Genomic DNA, 23560 nt, shown 5'->3' on the forward strand with positions numbered 1-23560 from the left:
CTGACGGAGACGGCAGCCCCACCTCCCGCACTCCCGCCCCTCCCCCTCCCACCGTCCTCCAGTCCCCGCCGCTGCCGCGCGCGCGTCAGCACTGCCTGCACAGCCGCCGCCTCGAGCTTCCGACTGCGCGACCCGCAGCGGCGGCCGCCTACTGAGCATGCCCACGGGCCGCCCGGCGGGACCCCCTGGGGCGGGGCGGGGTGGGCTCGGGGCGAAGGACCGTGACCTGGTTGGGGCGAGCACGTTCTCTGTCGTTCACTTCCCACCCGCCCCCACCCCCGGCCAGCGTTAGCGGACGTCAGAGCTGTTGTGCTTTCATTCATTCAGTGCGCGTTACAGTGGGGCTTCTAGTTGTGAGGTCAGTCACGTGTTAAGAGAGTTAGGAGGCAGCTGCAGCGCCAAGGGTGGCCTGGGAGGCTACCCCTTCCTTAACTGCAATCAACTGCCTCAAACTCCCACACAACGCAGAAACGACAAAGGAAAACCAGGCAGCTTCTTAGAATATGCGCCTTCAAAACACCATTCAAGTTCATCCTAGCCTCTCCCTAAACTGGTGCCCCTAAACGGCTCTTATAAAAAAAAATTTAAAAATGTTTGAAACAGAGCGGATAACCTTAATTCTTTTTTTTTTTTTTTTTAAGGGAGCACATATTTTGAAGAAATTAGCCCTTTTTTCCCCCTCTCTCCCACTCGACCCTTAGCGCAGGTCCCTAGGTTCTCAACCGATGACTAACTGGGTCAAAGGCAGAGAAAGGAATGCACACCAGGAGCAAGGAGAGATTCCGGAATGGGACTCCACGCTTGATTTGTGTCTGCCACTAGCATTTTATATGAAACCTAGACCTGGCCTTGAAGGTACTGGACTGGACAAGATATTTTTAGGTAAAAACTTAGGTATCTGATTATGGCAACTGTACTTCTAACACCTGTCCAATGTCTCAAGAAACCCCACACACCTGGGAAAGACATAAAATCTGGCCTGGATTTCCTATTCCCAAAGCCCTGCCTTGGGGCTCCAGGACCCCGCCCCTCAAGATTGCGCAAACTCAGTTGCTACCTCTCTAAGTCTCTTCCTCCTCCCACCTCCTGCAGCTGTCAAAATCCGGAATGTGCACTTCCTTGAAGCCCGGGACGCAGCTCTGCGCATGCTCAGCATAAGCTAGGGTGGATAATACGCACGTGCTTACGGACTGCAGTGGCGCCTGCGCTGTAGTTGCCTAGAGTCGGTGCTCTTAGGCCGCCTTTCGCACCTTGACTCCGTCTGTCGGCGCTAGCCCGTTTGTGTTCAGTGTCCTGTGCACACGCCTTGCAAGCGACGGCGCCATGAGTCTGACTTCCAACGTACGAGGTGAAGTGGGGCCTGGGAGCGGGTGAGGCTGGCGGCCTGCGTACCAGTTGCAGCTCCGTCAGCACCTCTCTGGGCTGTTGCCGCTGCTCTGCGCGCCCTCTGGTCCTGTAACCTTGAGATGTAGGAGGGCACGCTCTTGGCCGATCTGCGGGCTCCCTGGGCGGAACCGGGAAAGTGGTGTGGATTGGTGTTATCCCCGGGCATAATTGGCGTGGGGGCCACACACGCATCTACCCAGGTCTGGATCACGTTTCCGCTAACTAACGAAACCCTAAAACCTAATGATCCCTATGCTAGCTTTCTTGTTTTCTCTCGAGAGCCCCTTGTGTTCTGAAGTCATAGGGCTTGGAAAAAAGGAAAGGAAAAAAAAAAAAAAAACTGTTCCCCTTTCTCACGCTTAAATCACTGTGTAGTTAGTGTGTACGCCAGCAACCCTGAAGAGATGCGTGACTAATCACACTTTAGTTTTGCACCTTTTTTAAGAGAAGAAACCAAATTTGAGGTCTTAAGTTTTCCCAGTTTTTCATTATGCCTCTGGCATCTGGCGCTTCGTGGCTGTTTTCCAATAGAGAGGATTGAAAACCGAGCTCATTGAGCCTTCAGTTTTTTCAGCCTTGCTTCCCTTGTGCTGGTACCTAGCGTTTGGAAATGCCACTTAACAGAAGGTCAAATAAAATTGAGACTTTCTAAAAGTCAATTAATGTGAACTTCATTTCATAAAAATTCGTGGCGATAGTATGATTAGTAATATAATACCAGCTACGTGATAACATGTGATCTCTGCCCAATATAAAACGCCACACCTCAAGGTTTGGTCACCTGTAACAGTAGTTAAGTATAAAGGTAAAGAGATTGTCCAGAAGTTCATAAAAAATAGCCCCATTGATTTATTTAGTAAATATTGAGCATCAAGAGTGCCAGGATCTGTAAAAAGATTCCTACTAATATGAGCCCTAATTTTGTAGTAGATTCTATAAATTGGAGGATTCCATGTCTGTTGTCAAAAGTTACCTGGCAGAGTGAGGGTGACGACCCATGACATCTTTAAGTTACTAATAAGGTATGTAGGAGGTGATCATTTGCAAAAGTTATTTCAAAGAATACTCAATTTGAGTCTCAAAGGCACCTTGGTATATTTAAAGTAGAGAATGATTTTTGTTTGTGTTTTGTTTTTTAAAAATCCAAACCTGTACTTTCTCAGGAATAAGACTATTGTGTAAAATGAGATATCCATGTGACTTGAGCCACTAATCATTTTATAGGAAGACAGTTTGCACTTGTGTGATATTGGTGGAAAGGTTCCAAATGTGTCTTTAAAATGTGGAGTCATTTTGTTTAAGTGGGCATTAAACTCTATGTAGGTGGCATACTATTGAAATATGAAATAGCCGAACCGTAAGGCTTCTTAATACAAACTACAGGCTAATCACCACAGATTTGTTTTTTGGATTTAAATCTAACCATAGGGGACTCCAAAGATGACTTTCCTCTTAGTTTGCAATTTTCTACAGATTAGGAAATTTCTTGGTGAAGAGGGTTATTAATCTTACTCAACTTTGTTATGAGAAGCAACTACTTTTTATTTCACCTAAAAGCATAAAGGTTGTTGTGAGGACTGTGGTGAGTCTTTGTAAATCTCTTCTGCCAGCACCTTCTTTCTCAAATATAGTCATGTGGCACAGTAGGGACAGACATTGTCTTGGGAATCCACCTTGTAATGATTGGAGTTCAAATTACTCTCTCAATTTTAAAGCCAAACCTATTGGTTTATACAGATTGAAAATCATTTTAGATCATTTGATTTTGGGGAAGATGACCATATCTCTACTTAGTTAAGTAAATCAATAATTATAAAGTGCTTAGGCCCTGACTGGTATGGCTCCATGGGTCGGGCATTGTACTACAGACCAAAAGGTCACTGGTTCGGTTCCTGGTTAGGACACATGCCTAAGTTGCAGGCCAGGTCCCTGATTGGGGACAACTGATCAATGTTTCTCTCCCTCTTTTTCTCCCTCCCTTTCCCTCTCTCTAAAATTAAATAAAATCTTTTTAAAAAAATTTTAATAAAGGGCTTAGAATGGTATTTGATAATGGTAACCACTGTATATGTTAGATAAAAAAATAAAAGGGTATGTTGTACAAACACAATTCTTGTTTATATTCAGAAGAAAAAAAATCCACCTTAACGAAATATTTTAGAAGGCATTCCTTAATCTGCTGCCCACTCAAATCACTTTTATTTTTCATAGTTTGCTTTATCCTCAGGTTACAAAATAGGTGTTCATCTATCTACCTTGTGCTTTATTATTCATCCCAAACCTTGAACACTATAGCTTCAAGGTTTGGGTATGTAACCAAAACTAAATTTCATAAATTCTTATTCTCTGACTTTTATATCCTTGTCTATTTTTTTAAAACTAATTCATTTGGGTTCAATAAATGCATTGAGTCATTTAAAGTAACTGTTTCAGGGTTTGGTTTTTTGAAAAAGAATGTGCAGATCTGACTGAATAAAGAAGAAGTTTCTATACGTTATAAACAAATAACTGGGGGCAGGGATTGGGGGGAACATAGAGGAAACAAGACTGGTGGTGAGTTGATACTTCTTGGAGCTGGGTAAATGGGAGTTCAGTAGAGTATTCCCTGCCTATGTCTGAAATGTTTCATAATGAAGTTTTATTTTTAATCTCAGTAAATATTTAAATTTCACATTTTGATACAAGAGGTTAAGATGAGGCCAAAGATAAGTTATTTGGTGTAAGAGCAATGTGTTGGTCTGATAGGCAGGTGGAGCTATAAATTAAAATTAATAATCTATTATTTCTTTTTACTCAGTTTTTATTAAATACTAACTGTATGCCAGGCGTTGAGAGAAAACATTGCCAGGCACAGCCTACCAATCTGGGGAAGATCTAAAGGAGGGAAAGATTTAAACACAGCTCCCTTCCCCCTCTCCTGAGATGAAAGGAACATTCTGACTTTGTGGCAGTTGGCACTGGCTGGAGAGGACAGTTTGGGGCAGAACTGTGGCTAAAGGAAAAGAAGCAGGGTGAGATTAGCAAAATTCCCACACTAGAGGAAAGCAGAGGAATGGATTATAAACAAGAATGTAAGATTTGGGAACAAGCTGATATTTTCTCTCTCTCTGAATAATTCTAATTGAGAAAACCAGAAATTATATAGTAGTAGGCCAAGGGAAGAGTAAGAAAGGGAGGGATTATTTAGGAATGTATTTTCTGTACTTTGTTCTTTTCGTTGGCTTATTCATGGTATTTGTGTAGCTAGAAAGCATTGTTAAGTAAGGTTGGATAAGCCAGGGTTTGATCTAACTAGAGGAATATTGTGCCTTGAGAGATGTCTAAAGAAAATGGAAGTGATTATAAACCAGAAGAGACAGAAATAATGATTAGGATTTTTCTGTACTCCAGAATGTCTGAAAGTTAGTTGTCAACTGAATTATCTTTAAAAATTGGGTCTTGGTAAAGTCCCTGTTGCCTCTGAGATTCTTAATAGGCATATATACTATCAAGGACTAAATGTTACTTGGGTGTTCAATTCTTTTTCTATTCTAATTGTTAACTTTTGAATCTACCATCATTCTTATCTGCCTTCATACTGTTTCCTTTTCCTTCTTTCCCCTAGTTGTCAGTGGCATCCACAGCTCTTTGCCAGAAATGACTGATAGAGGCTGTAGTAATGAAATGATAAACAGCATTTTTCTTATTTTGGGGAATTTTACCTTTGTCGCTAATAAAATTAGAGAATTAGAATTTGGGAAGGGGAAAAAGAAGAAACAAAAATTCTTAAGATTTTCTCTTACACTGTAATTTTTAAAACTCACTGGAGCAAATACAAAACCATTTTTCTAGCACATGTGTGTGTGCACACGCGTGTGTGTGTGTGAGAGAGACATTTATGTAGGGTCATAGGTGACCCTTGTTAGGAAGTAGGGTCACTGCATGTTTTGATTCCCCATGGGGCAGTTGCTCGGATGATATCTAGAGTCAATTGCCATTTTTTTCATTTGCTGTTGCCTCTTTTTGGTGTCAGTTATTCTGTTATTTCTTCCCCCATCAAAAAATACAAGGGAGGTAAATGTTTTTGTTTTTGTTTTAAAAAAGCTTACCATACCATGTGGATTCAGTTGGTAATATGAGAAAAGAGAATAGAAGAATGTTTTAATGGATAAGGAGGATTTTTTAAAGTTTCAGATAGAAATTTCTACTGGATTCTTTTTTTATATCTTGAGACAAATTAATACCAGCCAATTGGAGTTGTTCTTTGGGTCTCAGGCTTTTTTGTAATATGTGGACACCATTAAAATAAATCTGTCAGATTGCCTTATAATTCACCTAAAAAGTAAGGTGTAACTAAGATCAACAGTATTTAAGGAATTGTGTTATTTTAGTCCTTAGGGATATTCCTCCTTTCAAACTTTTTCTAAAGATAATAGTCAGCAAACATAATTGAGCATATACTATACAAAGCAATACTGTAGCCCATTTTATGATAAGTACATTAACTAATCAAAGTGACTTTCCATTAGTGAAGAAGTGAATTGCCATAGCTTCTGACATAGAATATTTTCTCAAGGGAGTTCCGTGGTAAATAATACATCAAAAAGGAAGATCATGAGTCAAACTAAAAATCAGCAAAGTTTCAGCCCTGCTTGGAATTGCCATAGGCAAATACCATGAAGCAGTACTAAAATTCAAGACTAATCTCCACAAAATGTGCAGTTAAAAAACATCCTTCAGTGAGGCCAAAGGTTTGAAGCTGTCAGATGACTTAATAACTTGTTTTCTCAGTCATGCAGCACCTGGGAAGGACAAGTGTTAATGTTTATTTTATGGGATTATAACAAGGGGAAATGGAAATGTTGGGGGAAGGAGAACAAACTAAATTACTTTGTAGAGAAAAATACTGTGGTTGAAAATAGAATCCAAGGAACATGCTAATTAGAAACTTGATAAAAACTAAATTATTAAATAAGCTAAGAGAAGCCCAAGATAAAAGAAGTGTGAGAACACTTGTTTCTTTCCTTTAGAGTTCGTAAGATGAGATCCAATTTTATGTAAGGCACTGTTGGGTATAGTGGTTAATCACAGTAGTGTAATAAGAAATCTGCTTCAATATTGCAAACTAAGCCATACAGTTAATTATTTGTTATATGTTTTTATTTGGCCTTGGAATGTGTTTTTTATACTTATTCTCCAGGGCTTTATTTGATACTCTGGGAACTTATCTCAAACACTGTGAAGATCTGACTGGAAGTGCTGGGAAGCAGTCCAGAGTGTTTATCCTGACCCCTGTTTAACTTTTTCCTGCAGTCCACTCCGTGCTTGGAATAGACAACTCTCCTCTGAGGCTGAGGCTAAGCAGACTATGCAGAACTTTCTCCTCTTCAACAGTCTCTGGAAATGGGGTAGTTGTGAAGTGCTTGGGTTTCTAAGGACTCTTTGAAAAGCTATGTTGAAAGAATAAAGAGGTGGCCTGTTAGTCAGGCAAATAATTGAGTAGAAAAATGTCATTAAATTTATTTTTTATTTTTCAGTTATAGTTGACATTCAGTATTATATTAGTTTCAGGTGTACAGCTTAGTGGTTAGATATTTATGTAATATATGAAGTGATATCCCCCTCCCCGATAATTCTAGTACTCGCTTGCACCATATATAGTTATTATAGTATTATTGACTGTATTCTTTATGCTGTGTTTACATCTCTGTGACTCTTTTGTAAATACCAATTTGTACTTCTTAATCCCTTCACTTTCACCCATCCCGCAAACTCCCAAAATGTCATTACATTTAAAATGAAGTTTGTTGGGAATTCAGATAATCATCCACTGATAGATGATGGAAATTTAGAATTTATAAAATGAGAATATAACTGTAATTATATCAATCATATTTAATGTGAAATTAGTACATTCTGATTTTTATTTTATTTTAATGAGACAGCACTTTGAAATTTTAAAATATATAAAACAATTTTGAATGACTTTGAAGCACAGAATCATGCTGGATATGTCCCTTTGAATGTTTCATGTTAAGGGTGATTTTGTTTTATTTGTATTTTTATGCTTTTTTTCTTTGGATACCAATTCTGTTTGTGGTTTTGCATTTTAAAACCGCTAAAGGACATACTGTTTAAATAAACTCTGAGTCACTTTGTTAACATAATCACCACCTGACTTGGGGGGGGGGTAGTCTGTAGTTTTTTAAGCAATAGGTATCTGCAGGCTCATGTGTTTTTTGTTTTTGTTTTTAAGATTTTATTTCTTTTTAAAGAGAGGGTAATGGAGCGAGGAAGAGAGGGAGAGAAACGTCAATCAGTTGCCTCTCGCATGTGCCCTGACCTGAACCAAACCTGCAACCCAGTCATGTGCCCTGACCAGTTTCCTGTGACCTTCCACTTTGCAGGACAATGCCGAACCAACTGAGCCACACCGATAGGGGCTCAGATGTTATTTTAAATCTTTTTATGAACACTTAAAGATATTATTAAGTCTTGTTTTTCTTTCTCCATCCGTGAAATGATTTTTAAGTTTCCCTCTCCTATCTTAATTTAGCTATCATCTCTCAATAGAAAATACACAATTGCCTAACTATGGGCTGGGGAAAGTCCTCACAAAGTCTTACACCATTGAGTTCTGATCATTCAGTTAACATTAAAAACCAACTGACTATTGGGATGCTTAATACTCAAAAACTGGGTTTCCTGTACATCAGTGTTATATTATTAGCATATGTTTTGGTTTTTATAATTATTCCTGTTTTTCTTTCCTGCTCTAGTTGAATGGATCGCAGCAGTTACGATTGCTGCTGGGACAGCCGCAATTGGTTATCTAGCTTACAAAAGATTTTATGTTAAAGATCATCGCAACAAATCTATGGTTAATCTTAACATTCAGAAAGACAACCCCAAGGTCGTACATGCTTTTGACATGGAGGATTTGGGAGATAAAGCTGTGTACTGCCGTTGTTGGAGGTCCAAAAAGGTGAGGAAAACAGGTCCTTTATATTAGTACCATCTTTAAAGTAATATTTCTTTTTAAACTATTCTATCAAACTGGTATCGCCAGATACTGTTAAGATATACCTTTTTCTCTTTTTTAAATAGGTCCTGTTCTCTGTTTTCATGTACTCTTCGGGAATATAGTTACTAAAATGTATAGCCACTGTACAGTGAAATTACATCATATTCTCATTGAGTTCAGGTGAATGTAACCACATTCTTAGCCAAAGAAGAGAGAAATCTCTTTACTCTTAAGTCTCCCCCGCCCCCAAGTGGGTCTTAGCCTTCCACTATCCCATGAAAGGGAGTATGTGGCATAAACAGAGAAACAGAAGAGGTAAATTCATTTCTTGAGCTTTTAAGCTCCTGGATTCTAGGACAAGATTTAGAAATTTCAAGAGAACGTTTTGGAAAATTAGCCTTGAAAATTTTTTATCTGGTAAACACTGATTCTGTATTCTAAACTTTCTTTAAGCAGCAGCTTCTGTAGTTAAACTATAACATTGGAGTTGTAAAAATCTTTTTTTCTTTTGTGAGAATTGCATTTCATAAAGTTCTGTTTGGAAGTGTCATTTTTGATACCCACAGCTTTTAGACAGTGATGACAGATACTGATCTAAAGATGGTAAAATGTTCTTCTAAGGGCATCTTGAAAAGCTTCATACACTGAATGACTTCAGAATTTCTAGTGTATGGTGAAAATTATGTATTGCTACTATTAGCATTTAAATAAAATGGATTTCACTAAAGACGATTTTATAAGGCCTAAGAAAATAGACAATACTAATGATGTATCTAGCCCTGGCCAGATGGCTCAGTTGGTTAGAGCATTTTCCCATGCACCAAAAGGGTTGTGGGTTCGATTTCAGGTCAGGGCACATGCTTCGGTTGCAGGTTTGATCCCCAGTTGGAGCACGTACCAGAGGCAATTGATTGGTGTTTCTCACACCAGTGTTTCTCTCTCTCTCTCTCTCTCTCTCTCTCTCTCTCTCTCTCTCTCTCTCTCTCTCTCTCTCTTTCTTTCTCGCTCCCCCCTACTCTCTCTCCCCTCCCTCACCCCCCTGTGTCCCCCAACCACCACTTCCTCTCTCTAAAATCAGTAAGCATTTCCTCGGGTGAGGTTTGTTTTTTTTTTTTTTTAAGATGTATCTATTTCTGGAAGCACATTATATGAGGTTGGAAAGTACATTATGTGAGGAACCCCTTCTTACAGTGGAGAGCCACTCTCACAAATCAACGTATCACATACTAGGCACTGGGAAGCATATTCTACTAATCTCTTCTCCCAGTACAGTTGATTATAATCCAGTGATACAATATTTGGATTATATCATTGTGTCTAAAAATGCTTGATGAATGTATGGAATGTGAACCAAAAGTTAATAGTGCCATTACAACAAGTTATATCTTAAGAAGAATACTGTTCATTAGGAACATGGATTTGTTCAGAAATACTAGCAGGGTTGCTAGAAAGTAATCCTCAGTGATGTTCTGTATACTAGCTCTGGTTTGTTTTTTTAAATTATGCCTGTAGTACATTTCATTCTCTTGTTGCTCACCAAAATATACAAAGTAATACCTTTATAAATTAGAGAATTTCTAAGTCAGAGTTGTAATAGTTCTTTAGTCAGATTGTGTTTATTTTTTATTGTTATTATTTTAATCTTCACCTGAGGATGTATTTATAAGTTTTAGAGAAAGAGGAAGGGAAAGAGAGAGAAAGAAAGAGAAACATGGATCAGTTACTTCCCATACACACCCTGACTGGGGATTGAACCCGCAACCTAAGTGTGTGCCCTGACCATAGATCAAACCCACAGTCTCTTGGTGCATAGGATAATGCTCCAACCAACTAAGCCACCAAGGCAGGGCTAGTCAGTGATGTTAATTAATTCATTTCATGTCCACTATATATACATGCATGACAAAAGTTAAGTAGTAAAATAGGTGGTATCATAGATGTGTTTAGTGGATACAGTACCAGGGCTTTAAATAAGAGTTTACACTATGGGCAAGAACTTTCTGGGAAGGCATAGCATGGTGCTATACGTGGAAGTTAAATTGTCCCAGAAAGATTGATAGCATTTGAATAAACTAGCAAGTATTAGAGACTTTCTCAAAATCTGGAAAAGACTTAATATGAGCAAAGGTGAGATCAATGAAGAATCTAGTCTGGTCCTAGCACCTGTCTCCCCGAAGAAACAAGTCCGAATTGAAGAGTCTTGAGTATACCATTGTGAGGAGTTTGTGCCTCCAGACCTGGGGGGAGCTTCTTGTTAGGGATTTCAAACATAAAGTTATGATACTTATAGCAGGCTGTTAGCTGGGAGGATGGAGGACAATGAATAGATGCATGAAACATTGAGGAAAGGATCAGCCAAATGCAGTGGCTGATTTGTGTGGAAGATTGGGGGAGAAAAAGTGACGCTCATGGAACTATCTAAGTCTGTAGGATTAGAAGAGGTGGCACCATTAACAGACATAAGGAATTCGGGGTGAAAGCAGATTTCCTAGGACAGTGATAAGGTTTTTAATTTCAAAGAGTGAATTAAAGGTGAAATTTGAATAGAAATGCACAGCAGACAATCTGAAATGTGGGACTAAAGTTGAGAAATCAAAGTTAGAGATAGAGATTAGCAAAACTGATGAGTCAAGCATAGGAGTGAAACCAAAAGATCCTTGATAAAGATAAAAAATCAAGGGCTAACTATGAACTCTTAGAGAATTTCTACGTTTTGGAAAGAGGAATAAGCTAACAAAGGAGATGAAATAAGACTATCGTGTCTTTACAGTGGAAAGGGGGAGAGTTTCAAAGATTTGGTTGTCAGCATCAGCTTGTGTAAAGGTGAATAGACTGTTATAGTAAGACTACTAGAGTAAACAACTAGTTGACTTCTTGGTGTCATTTCAACAGAATAATTAGAATAGAAGCTGTGTCCAAGTGGATTAAAATGTGAGCTACTAATAAAGAAATGCTAGAAATCTGAGTATATGTCAAATTTCCAGTAAATGTGACAGTGATTGGAAAGAAAAAGAAAAAAGATAACACCTTTAGTGAACTGCAATGCTTAGTTTTGAGGTCAAGTAAAGTATGTTTACCTTGGTTGGGTATTCCCAGAAGGTAAAGGGTCAATAAAGTAAATATGTTCTTCCATGAGTTAAGATCTCAAGTATTTGAGGAAGAAACACAAATGTACAGAAGCTAGTGATTTAAATGTTTATTAGACTTTATAGTTCAGCATAACATTGCAGGATTATTCTTGCATGATACAATTTAGAATTTCCAGATGCTTAAACTAGGGATTGGCCCTGGCTGGTTTAGCTCAGTGGATTGAGCGTCGGCCTGCGAGCTAAGTGTCGCTGGTTCGATCTTCCAGTCAGGGTACATCAGAGAAGGAAAACTCTGACTCCAAAAAACCTCCGCTGCCTTGCGGCATACCTCTTCAGGGGAAAGGCTAAGGGAGTAAACCCCGACAGAAAACCCGGAGCCGGAGTCCCTAAGGCGGTTTGATGTTGTAGTCAACACCGGCAACTCCTGCGGCGCACCTGAAGCCAAGCTGTATTGACTCCGTCTTTCCCTTGGACCCTTCAGCTGCGAAGAGAGGGGGTGTCTGCTGCATGGGCAACAGCAGACCCTCCATATCACCCTGCCCAGGCTCTGTAGCTTCAGCGTCATCGCAAGATGTCGATTCAACACGGGAGGAGACAGATACGATGTCACTCCCGAGTCGGACTGCACAGCCATTCTCGGCGGTGCAGATAGACTCTTAAGAAGCTACACCATCGTCTCTCGAGACGGACGGCTGCCGACGACGACGACGACGACGAAACTAGGGATTACATTTCCCATAGATAGACTTTAAGGACAGGAGTGGCAGCCCAATCATTTATTTTCAATTTTATTAGTTTTTGTTTTTAAGTATATTAATTATGCTGTTACAGTGTCCCAGTTTTTCCCCTTTGCTGTCCTCCACCCAGCAACCCCTTCCCTCCAGGAATTCCCCCTTGGTTCACAAGTGTTTTGAACTCTGGATGTTATAGGTTGGCTATCTCCATTTCAATTAATTCTTTTTCTGGGGTTTTGTTCTGTTCTTTCATTTGGGCCATATTTCTTTGTCTCTTCAATTTGGCAGCCTCCCTGTGTTTGTTTCTGTGTATTAGATACAGCTGCTTTTACTCCCTATTTTAGTAACTTGGCCTATGTAGCAAAAACACCTTTAAATGTTGTGGGGCAGGGCTACCCGCTTCACCGCTTTCTGACTCTTTGTGGTAGGGGACTCAGAGAGGAGACATTGCTGCTGCCTGGCTTCTGGGGATTTTCCCAGATCTTGCCCCATTTTCAGTCACTTCACCCTCTTCCTGTTTGTGATTGTCACCCTTTCAGTTGCTGCCCTGAGTTCGCATAGGTTCTAAGACCATGCAGGCCTTTTAAGCAGCGAAAATCTGGCAGTTTCTTCTGCCGCCCCAACCACTACTTGTTTTTACAGCAAGAGGTAATGAGGGTTTATCTTCCCAGTGCTGGAACCCTGGGCTGTGCAGTGGCTGGGGGCTGAAATCACCTGCTGCTAGGTTATCCGTCCCAGTTTGTATCCACTACAGGTGAATGTGGGACCATCTGTTCCACCGCCGCCGCCGCCTCTTCTTGTTTTAGCCACGCCACCACTCTGCCCTGTGTCTGCTACTCCACGCCTCCTACCAATCTGGATAAATGTGGCTTCTTGAAATCCTTGGTTATCGGACTTCCATACAACCCAATTTTCTGACAGTTCTGGTGGCTATTTGTTTCTGAGATCTGTTGTAATTCTTTCTATGGTTGTGCAAGGAGGTGAAGCATGTCTACCTACACCTCCCTCTTGACTGGAAGTTTTGTCTTTTTATTTACTTACCTTTTATGCCATTAGTGATCCTCTTTGCATCAGAGATTTGTCACTTCTGAATTTTCACTGAATCTTGGGTACGTTTTATTCCCAAAGTTAATTAAGAGTTCACTTTGAATATTATTCTAGTTAATGGACGTTCTTATTCTTCAGGCTTTTTTGGAAGCTCCCCACATTCTTGAAGTTCTTAAGGTGCCAAGTCACACACTTACATGTCAGTGCACAGAAGACTTGTAGTTAATACCTTTGATTAGATAGCTGTATCAAGTTTATATTTAGTAATGTTTCCTTATACAACCCAGTTGTGTTTATAATAAAATGTAAATGTCTCTTTTACCTATTTCCAAAAAATGTTATATCCAATATAAACTTTATTTTAATCCTAATTCACTGTTAAGGTACAATTGCTGGTTTGTTGTGTGCATCTAACAGGAGCAATTTTCCCAGACCTAATAAATCAGATCTCTTAGTAACATGTAGAAATTCATTTTTTAACTACACCTCACTCCCCCTCTTCCGCCTGGATTGATATGTCCTCTGCTGTTTCAGAAATTTGCTTGTTTCATATTTCACAAAAGGCTATGTGTAAAGTGAGAAGGAAAGGATCCAGTAGAGAGGAAATGATTATAGCCACTACAGGGAAAGATACTAGGTGAGACTTTGAGACAGTGGTTTCTTGAAAGAGGGTGAAAGGAAATGAGACTAAGCACAGATGTGAAACTCAGCCTTAAAAAGGAAGAAAGATAGTCTTACTTTTGAAACAAGAAGATAAAAGGAACGTTGATGTAAGAGAGAAGAGTATGCAACATAGTCTTGCTAGATTTCTCCCCCTCCCGCACCAACTTCAGGTAGGGTATATCATTTGCTAAGTTGTATTGTGGCCATCTGGAAGGCAGGAGAGACTGAACAGGACAGGAGAAGAATGCAGACTAAGAAATTAGAAATAGAGGAAAGCCATTCCAGTTAACATCAGGAGCTCAACTGAAATTGAAATGAAATGTAACTGCACATACTATGTAGAATCATTTCCTTTTATTTACAATTTAAGGGATTGAGTTAGGCTTTTTTTGTTAGTGGTGGACTTATTTTTGTTTTGGGGTACATGTGTTATAGAAAGTCTCCATCCTATTAATGGTTTGGAAGTGGGTTGCACTGAATCCATTTTTCATAGTAACAATACTTAACAAACATAATAGGTCCCAATACACCAAGGCTGCAGGTTTGATCCCTGGTCAGGGCACATACAAGAGTCAACCAATGAATGGATAAATAAGTGGAACAACAAATCAAGGTCTCTCTCTGTCTCTCTCTCTCTCTCTCTCTCTCCCCGCCTCTCCCCCTCTGCTACTATCCCTGTCCCTCTCCCTCTCTCTCCCACTTCCCCCTTCTTACCTTCTCCCCCTTCCTGTCTTTGTAAAAAATAAATAAATAAAAAAATAAAAATTTTTTAAACACATAATAGGGTATTTTCTAAGTGTTGATCTATCCACATAAGGATAATCTTGTAAAATCTTAATTTCTGTTTATACATATTCCTATTATATCTACTATCTTACAATTTACCAAAGTAAGTACATAAAAATGGTATAAAATGTCTTATTCTCTCAGGAAATTCAAATGTCTCACTGCTTTTGTTTTCTTTCTTAACCAAAGCAATCATGTTTCAGAGTGGTTTATGATAATGAGCCAGAATGTCCCCAGGCAACTTCCTTGGGAAATATAATCCTAACTCTCATTAAAAATATAAAGTTTGGAGAAAGAAGATAAAAAATTTTCTTTAGTTGTTGCAGATACAAGAAATAATTCAAGGAGAAAGGTATTTATTTCCATTTTGAATCACCCTGAAAACAGAAACATCGTAATTTGAGATATGGGGCCGTTAAAAAGAAACAAATCTTGAATTTTTATGAAGACCCTGATAATGTTGCTAGCTTTCCAAGTGGAAAAAAAGGATCCTCGTGTTTTTCTGCTCCCAAACATTTATTTCAGCTTCTTCTCTATAATTTTCTCTTCCCTAGTTTTAAAGACATTTGAGATTAGTAGATTTTTAATTGGCTTAACAAACAGAATATTTTCTGGACATACAGGAAATTCAGCCAATTTAATTTACAAACTTTTCTCCAGGATATATTAATAAACAAAGACTGGCACCTCAGAACAAATTTTAGAATCAACTAGGAGCTGAACTTTTTTCATCAATTATTTTATCTTTAAGTATTGATATTACATGAACTGATTTCAATATACCCTTTGCATTTTTATAATTTAAGCTCTTGGCTTGACAAATTTAACAGATTTCAATATTTTAAATGAAAGAAATTTAATAAAATTTTCATGTTTTCATTACATTATTATTTAATGCAAAACTACTAGACTTAGATTATGTTTGAAAGTATTTATGACTCATTTTCTTTCTCCTAAACAAAGAAGTTAAAATGAGACACTTTCTGAAAAACATACTGTTACACAATTTACTATTTGAATTTTAATGCCAATTAATTACCATTCGTTTATTTTTACTATTTTAAGGATCATGAAGTAATTACAGTAAATATATCCCACTGACATGTACAAAGCATTCCTAAGAACTTGCTAATCTTATTTTAAAATAACTCAGTTTGGCTTTTCATTGGAAATAAAGTGTTTGGTTGTTTCATAACTTAAAATGAGAAATCCCTAATGTGTAAATATAATGAGAATACTTAATCTTCTCAAAGTTTGGGAGATGATTCTGACAAGTCAATAATTTCTTGTGGTTAAGCAATAATAGTACAGTAGTCCCTCTATATCGCGGTTCACTATTCGTGGCCTCACTGTATTGCAGGATTTTTTAAGATATTTAATTATTTATCACGGATTTTTTGCTATATTGTGGGATTTTGCGGTACTGTATACATATGTTGTTAAAGTTATGTAGGTTTAAGAGTGTAGAATATGTTTAAGAACATAAGTAGTGTTTATAGAAGTGTGGAAAAGATTAATAAGGGACTGGGAATGGTTTATAAGTGTGTGGGAAAGGTTTATAAAGCCTTAAAATATATATAAATACTAAATAAATGTAAGGTTCCTACTTCGCGGATTTTTACTTATCGTGGGGGGTTCTAGAACGTAATACCCACGATAAATGAGAGAATACTGTATTATTAATATTACAAGGTATCAGTGCCTCTGAACAAAATGATTTTTAATACCTAATTTACATTTTAAAGACATAAAAGCTTTATACACTTTAAGCATGAAAGTTCCTTAATAAATAGGATCTATTTACTCACTACTTTTCAAAGAAATATTTATTTTTTACTTGTTTACTTTTAAGAACATGATGAAATGTGAATTTCAGTTTTTAGGCAGAAACAGATTATTATAAAAATTATATTCTAATTTTTGATGTATGGCTTTGTTAATCTTTTATAAGATTTTCTTTATTTCTCTAGGGATTTCTCTGTCATTCTTGATTCTTTGTATGGAGGAAAATAATTTGAGAAAATTAAATAGTTTCTAGTATTTTTAACAATGAGATTAAAAAAATAAAAGTGAAGCATGCTACATCAATACATTCTTTTTTTTTTTAAGATTTTATTTATTTATTTTTAGAGTAAGGGGAAGAGGGAAAGAGAAGGAGAGAAACATCAATGTGTGGTTGCCTCTCACACGCCCGCATCTGGGGACCTGACCTACAGCTCAGGCATGTGCCCTGACTGGGAATCAAACTGTTGATCCTTTGGTTCACAGGCCAGTGCTCAATCCACTGAACCACCCCAGCCAGGGCCAGTACATTCTTTGAGGCTTTTTAATTTACAGATATTTCATTTTCTAGAAATACATTTTATAACCTATGTGCATAAAACCTTACAATGATATCTTTTAAGTAGGCTATTTATAAAAATGGAGTGTTCTACAATGTAAACTTTTATTCTCACTGTAAAATCATCTGTTTGTTTATAAAACATGTCACTTTGAAATGCTCTTCTTTGCTGTAGGATACATTTTAGCTTGATTTTTTTTTTTTTTAATGGCCTCTTTCTTGATCTATGCCAAAAAACTGAAAGCTTGGTTTTATGTTTTTAATATGAATAAACTTGTAACATATCTTATTGACCTAAAAAAAAAAAAGAGCATAAGCTTTATATACATTACATTTATATTGCCCTCTACACAAGATGGAATTTATAGCTCTATATATAAGATATTCTGAAAACCATGAGGTTGTCTGTAATTTTTAACTAAGAATAATATATAAATAGTAAAAATAAAATTGAATTTCTTTAACATCAAATATTATTTTTAAGCATATTTTATTGATTATGTTGTTACAGTAGTCCTGATTTTTTTTCCCCCTTTGTTCCCCTCTGCCCAGTACCCCACTTCCCTCCAGCAATCCCAACCCCTTAGTTCATGTCCATGGGTCGTGCATATATGTTCTTTGGCTTCTCCCTTTCCTATGTTATTCTTAACTTCCCCCTGTCTGTTTTGTATCTACCAATTATGCTTCTTAATTCCTGCACCACTTCCCGATTTCTTCTCATTCCCCTCCCAGCTGATAACCCTCCAAATGATCCCCATACCTATAACTTTGTTTCTGTTCTGGTTTGCTTAGTTCAATTTTGTTTTTATTTTTTAGATTCAGTTGTTGATAGTTGTGAGTTTGTTGTCTTTTTAATGTTCATAGTTTTGACCTTCTTTTTCTTAAATAAGTCCCTTTAACATTTCATATAATAATGGCTTGGTGATGATGAGCTCCTTTAGCTTTTCCTTGTCTGGGAAGCACTTTATCTGGCCTTCCATTCTAAATGATAGCTTTGCTGGATAGAGTAATCTAGGTTGTAGGTCCTTGCTTTTCATCACATTGAATACTTCTTGTCAGTCCCTTCTTGCCTGCAAAGCTTCTTTTGAGAAATCAGCTGATAGTCTTATAGGCACTCCTTTGTAGTTAACTCTCTTCTTTTCTCTTGCTGCTTTTAAGATTCTCTTTTTATCTTTAACCTTTGGCATTTTAATTATGATGTGTCTTGGTGTGGTCCTCTTTGGGTCTAGCTTGTTTGGGACTCTCTGTGCTTCCTGGACTTATATGTCTATATCCTTCACCAAATTTGGGAAGTTTTCCTTCATTATTTTTTTACATAAGCTTTCAATTTCTTGCTTTTCCTCTTCTTCTGGCACCCCTCTGATTTCAATGTTGGCATATTTAAAGTTGTCCCAGAGGTTCCTAAGCCTCTCCTCATTTTTTTCAATTTTGTTTCCTCATTCTGTACTGGTTGTTCTTTTCTTCCTTATATTCCAGGTCATTGATTTGAACCCTGGTTTCCTTCCCTTTACCATTGATTTTGTGTGGATTTTCTTTCGTTTCATTTAGCATAGTCTTTACTTCTTCCTTTATGTGTTTGCCATACTTAACACGTTAAGTGCCAAGCCTGTTTTATTTTCCTTTCCATTTAGTATAGTGTTAGTCACTGGTGACTGACATGGCATTTAACGTGTTAAGCATATCTGTCAAACCTGTGAGCATCTTTATCACCAGTGTTTTGAACTCTTATGTCTGTTAGGTTGGCTATTTCCTTGTCTGTTAGGTTGGCTATCTCCTCATCACTTAGTTCCCCTACTGGAACCTTGATTTGTTCCATCTTTTGGTCCATACTTCTCAGTCTTCTCTTCTTGACAGGCTCCCGTGTTTGTTTGCCTCTGCGTCTTGGGTAGAGCTGTCACTCCTGTTATGTTGTAAGGGGTGGAGCCTTAGGTATTCTTCAGTACAGGGCAACCCATTTCACCATGTTGTGGTGCTGTATGTGGAGGAGGGGTCTGAGTGAACAATGCCGCTTGCTCAGCACTCACCCCTTTTCCAGGCACTTTTCCCACTTCCATATGGGACCGGCACCTCTCTAGCTGTTTCCCTGGCCATCATTCCCAGAGTAGGTGGGTCTGCGGACCATGTAGGACAGTGGGGGCCCTTTAAGCAAGCGAACTCTACTGAGACGGGCAATTTCTGCCTCCGCCCCAGCCCCCACTAGTTTGCACCATCAGAAGCAATGAGGCTTTATTTTCCCCAGTGCTGGAAATGTGAGCTGTGCAGTCTGGTCTGGTGTTGGGAGCGCTCCCCAGGTGTGACTGTGCTTTCCATTTGCCTGTCACTGCCACTGCTGCTACTGCCATCACACCACATCCTCTCTGCCCCTCCTACCTGTCTGGATGAGTATTTCTTTTTTATATCTTTGTTTGTTGGACTCCCATGTAGCTCAATTTTTTGGAACTTCCAGTTGTCTTTAGTTTTGAGATAGTTGTATTTCTTCTTAGTTGTGGAAAGAGATGCAGTGTGTCTCTCTAAGCTTCCATCTTGGCCGGAAGTCCTAACATCAAATATTATTTTAATTTTAGAGTAGACACTTCTGATACCAAGGTTTAAGATTATGTACCATCATTATCTAGTTTCAGGTATCTAAAATTATACTGCCCTTCATTGTGAGTAATGATGCAATTTTACTCTTAAGGCTATGACTCTTGTTACTTTAGTCTTGTAGACTCTTTCATAGCAATAGTGTACCTTATACTAAACATGAAACTCTAGATTCTAGAATGTCGGTGCATTTCAGACATCAAAAATAAAACAAAGGTTCTAGCTATCATCATTTGACATGAAATAGAAATAAAAGCTATGCATGTAGAAAGAAACAAATACTTTACTAATAATTGGACATTCTAAGTGTAAAATCCCAAGGAGACACCTAAAACACTGTTAAATTCTTATTTTTATTTAACAACAGAAAGGTTATATTTGCCAAAACCAATAATATATATGAGGTCTGCCCCAAAAAAGTCCAACTATTGTTAAAATAATGAGAACGATTCGTCTGACATCAATGTAACCTGGTAACCAAGGAGGGTGGACTGAAATATGCATGCATGAACAATGACGACTTCACTGTACTAGTCAGTGGAGGCAGTAGGTGCCATTGAGTGAGCATGTGTACTGTGTGACCATCACATTCAAAATGACTGAGCAAGTAGAGCAGCGAATCTGTATCAAATTTTGTGTTGAGCTTGAACATTCCCCCACAGAGACTATTAGGATGATTCAGAAGGCCACAGCTATGGGCAACAGGTGATTGGTGGCTTCATCATGACAGCACGCCCGCTCATATGTCACATCTCATGCAGAGTTTTTTTGGAAACATCAAATCATTCAGGTGGCTCAGACCCACTACAGCCCAGATTTGGTGCCCTGAGACTTCTGGGTTTTCCCAAAACTAAAATCGCCTTTGAAAAGGAAGAGATTTCAGACTGTCAATGAGATTCAAGAAGATACAATGGGGCAGCTAATGGCACTTGGAAGAATTGTACTACTTTGAGGGAGACTAAGGCATCATTGACCTATATACAATGTTTCTTGTATCTTCCTCAATAAGTATCTATTTTTCACAGTGCGTGGCTGGATACTTTCTGAACATATACCTCATATATAGAAAGGTCACATATGAAAATATACCTAATTATAATACCTGAAGAAATAAGACAGAAATAATCTTGTCAGAATATGCATGAAACCTGAGAACAAAAACTAAGAGAAATAAAATAGGATTTGGCAAAAAAAATTCTCATGTTTATCTGGAAGACTAAATGGGTAAAGAATAAATAGGAAAGGTTTAGTAAAGAAGGAAAACTAGTCCAATTTTAAGCATATTTTAAACACAGTTATTATCCCAGTGGAGTAGGTTGACAAATATGATAATCTAGAAACTATATACAGGCATTTAAATTTTATTTTGATAAAATTATGAAGAAAGGTTCAACAGTTTAGGAAGCAACCTCTAATATTGAAGCAACAGGGTCTAAAACAGCATTTTGCAGTGTATACTCCAGAGGACATTGTGATAGTAGGTAAAGTTAAGTGTCCGTAATCTAGTCAGCTTAGGAGAGTTTGGGTTAAAATAAAGAGTTTTTCTGTAACAGGACCTTTGTAAAATAATAATGTATTTTGTGAAACAAAACAGCCATGTATTTTTTTTTAAACACATAATGAAACTATATCAGAATACATTGCAGCACTTAACTTCTTTGGAGAGTACTCTGGGAAACACTGTTAAAAATTTCATTTTGTCCCTTTACACTGGACATAAAATGTCGGTTATATCTAAAATGTGAACTCATGAAAAGAAATGTAAATCTAAAAGGAGTCTCCATGAAGGATGTTAAAAAGAGAAGTGTATGAAAGAAAATCTATAATATTAAAAAGGCCTGTTTGTATGGAAGTGGAGGAATTAAGGGTATGAAAAAATAAGCAAAACAAAAGGGTTAGGGAAAAAATTGTACCAAGATAATGAACACAGGATAATATACAAATTGATTTTAAACAAATGAACTTAGACTCTTACACATAAATAGGCAGTGGACATAGCCAGTTCACTAGAAAGGATAACTAGTGTATAAACATGGAAAAGGTTTTCAAAATCCATAATCAAATATCACAAAAGGAAATGCTATTTTATATTGTTACCATATTATATATGTGAATTAAATGTCACCCCCTCCCTGCCAAACATAATACTAATTTTGTGATTAGACATTTCATATTCTCTTTCTCTCTTCCTAGTTCCCGTTCTGTGACGGAGCTCACACAAAACACAATGAAGAGACTGGAGACAACGTGGGACCTCTGATCATTAAGAGAAAAGAAACTTAAATCAGCAGTTTTGATGCTACAAACCAACTTGTCCTTATTGTTTAATTAGAATGACTACCACTTCTATCTAATTTACCTTCTCTGGGTTCTAGATGTGATACATTGCAAACTGCTGCTTTCATATTCATGGCATTTGCCTTACTTGTTGAACTTCCCCGGTGCACATTTGTTTAAACAAACAAAAAAAAGGGGGGCAGGTGGAGTGAAACCAACATCATGGCCTATGGGTTATTTTGGTCTTGGAAGGATCCGTTTCTTTTCAGTATAATTACGTTAGAATGTCGTTGTATGTTGAAGTTAAAGTAATAAATTATTATCAAAATCATGAGTATGCAGATTTACTTATAATTTTCAAGGAAAATTATCTTTTATTAGTTAACCTAGCAAGTAAATTGGGTGTGATTAATCTCCATACAACCTAGGAAAAACCAGTTATGTCCTTGATTTTCTTCTTGACATTGATAATGACCCTGAGTAAATACAGCTTCTGTGTTTTCCCAGTTCTTAATTAAAATGAACTTTGAATGTTATTCTGCTTATTTAGAAGTGGGCCAGGTCAATAATAAAGGGGTGGTCACTTCTTTGTACTCATCTTCATGGATAGTTACTCGATCCATTAAAGTAACCAATAGTGGCTATTTAGATCACAGAGAGAATAGATGTAAAGTAGTCATGAAGGGTACCTTATAATGTAATGTTCCAGAATTCTAGCTCAAGGAGTGGCAAGCACTGGTACGGGCACATTTAACTGGAGCACATAATATAAAATCTCTTGAATGCAAAGCCACACATCCTTGACAAATGGTGGTCACAGGGCAGGATGAAAGGTGTAAACATTCTTATTTCCCAAAGACTCAGCCCAGAAACATTACATTCATTACTAATTAAGAAAAATGAAAATGTGAAAACTTAAGTAATTAGCAATAAAAGAAGAAAGGAGTAAACATTTTTTAAATAGAATTTTTGATTTTATGGGTTAGCCAAAAATATGACAATATATATGTAATATAGGCAAACAATTTGAAATTGACAAAATAACAAACATTCTCATCATTTCTTTTAGTATACTTTAATTCTTAGTAGTAGTAAATCACAAGCTTTTACTTAACTAAAATCCAGAATTACTTTGGAAGTTAGAGGAATCAGTGAAACCAAACATCAGCATTCTTATGTGACCACTGATACTTTTTAAATGTACAGTTTTGTGTATAAAGGTATATAAAGTTGATACCCAGATTGTATAGACTGGTTTTCAGTATCCCATGCGACTTACTTGGACATGTCCTAAAAGCACATCTTCAGCACAAAATCTAAAATATCACAAACCCGGATTCTGCCTATCAGTTTCTTAGGGTAAAATTTTCTCCATGCCCTTACCCCCTTTCAAAATAAGTATAAATGGGTCAGCAAAAAGAGCATCATGCTTTTAAAAGGTTGCTTCAAAGAAAAAAGATCCATGAACTCCCAAAGCTTCTGATAAAGGGACTTTTTTAATAGATTAAACTTTAATTAATTTTGAATTTGAAATTATATTATTAGTCATGCATTTTTATAGTTAGTAGAGGGGGGGAAAAAAACTAGTACCAATTCTGAAAACTATTTTTCAAAGGTATAGGATCATGTAAGTGTGTGTGTTTATGGTGAA

The 23560-nt window shown here is 37.5% G+C and overlaps 1 protein-coding gene and 1 long non-coding RNA gene across 2 annotated transcripts; both read left to right on the forward strand.

Annotated features, from left to right (window-relative positions):
* The first annotated feature begins 1145 nt into the window (after nucleotides 1-1145).
* CISD1 (CDGSH iron sulfur domain 1) lies at nucleotides 1146-22240 on the forward strand. Its single transcript, XM_090278049.1, has 3 exons — nucleotides 1146-1348; nucleotides 8145-8350; nucleotides 21826-22240. Exons 1-3 carry the CDS (start codon nucleotides 1324-1326, stop codon nucleotides 21913-21915), a joined length of 321 nt encoding a protein of 106 aa, XP_090134175.1. The 5' UTR covers nucleotides 1146-1323; the 3' UTR covers nucleotides 21916-22240.
* Nucleotides 1357-6738, forward strand: LOC150010098 (uncharacterized). The gene is made up of 3 exons (XR_016511222.1): nucleotides 1357-1586; nucleotides 2314-2408; nucleotides 6679-6738. It is a non-coding gene; the product is annotated as an uncharacterized LOC150010098 (long non-coding RNA).
* Nucleotides 22241-23560: the final 1320 nt, after the last annotated feature.

Source organism: Furipterus horrens, unplaced genomic scaffold (assembly GCF_987537825.1).
Source record: "Furipterus horrens unplaced genomic scaffold, mFurHor1.1.pri manual_scaffold_5, whole genome shotgun sequence".
Taxonomy (NCBI): Eukaryota; Metazoa; Chordata; class Mammalia; order Chiroptera; family Furipteridae; genus Furipterus; species Furipterus horrens.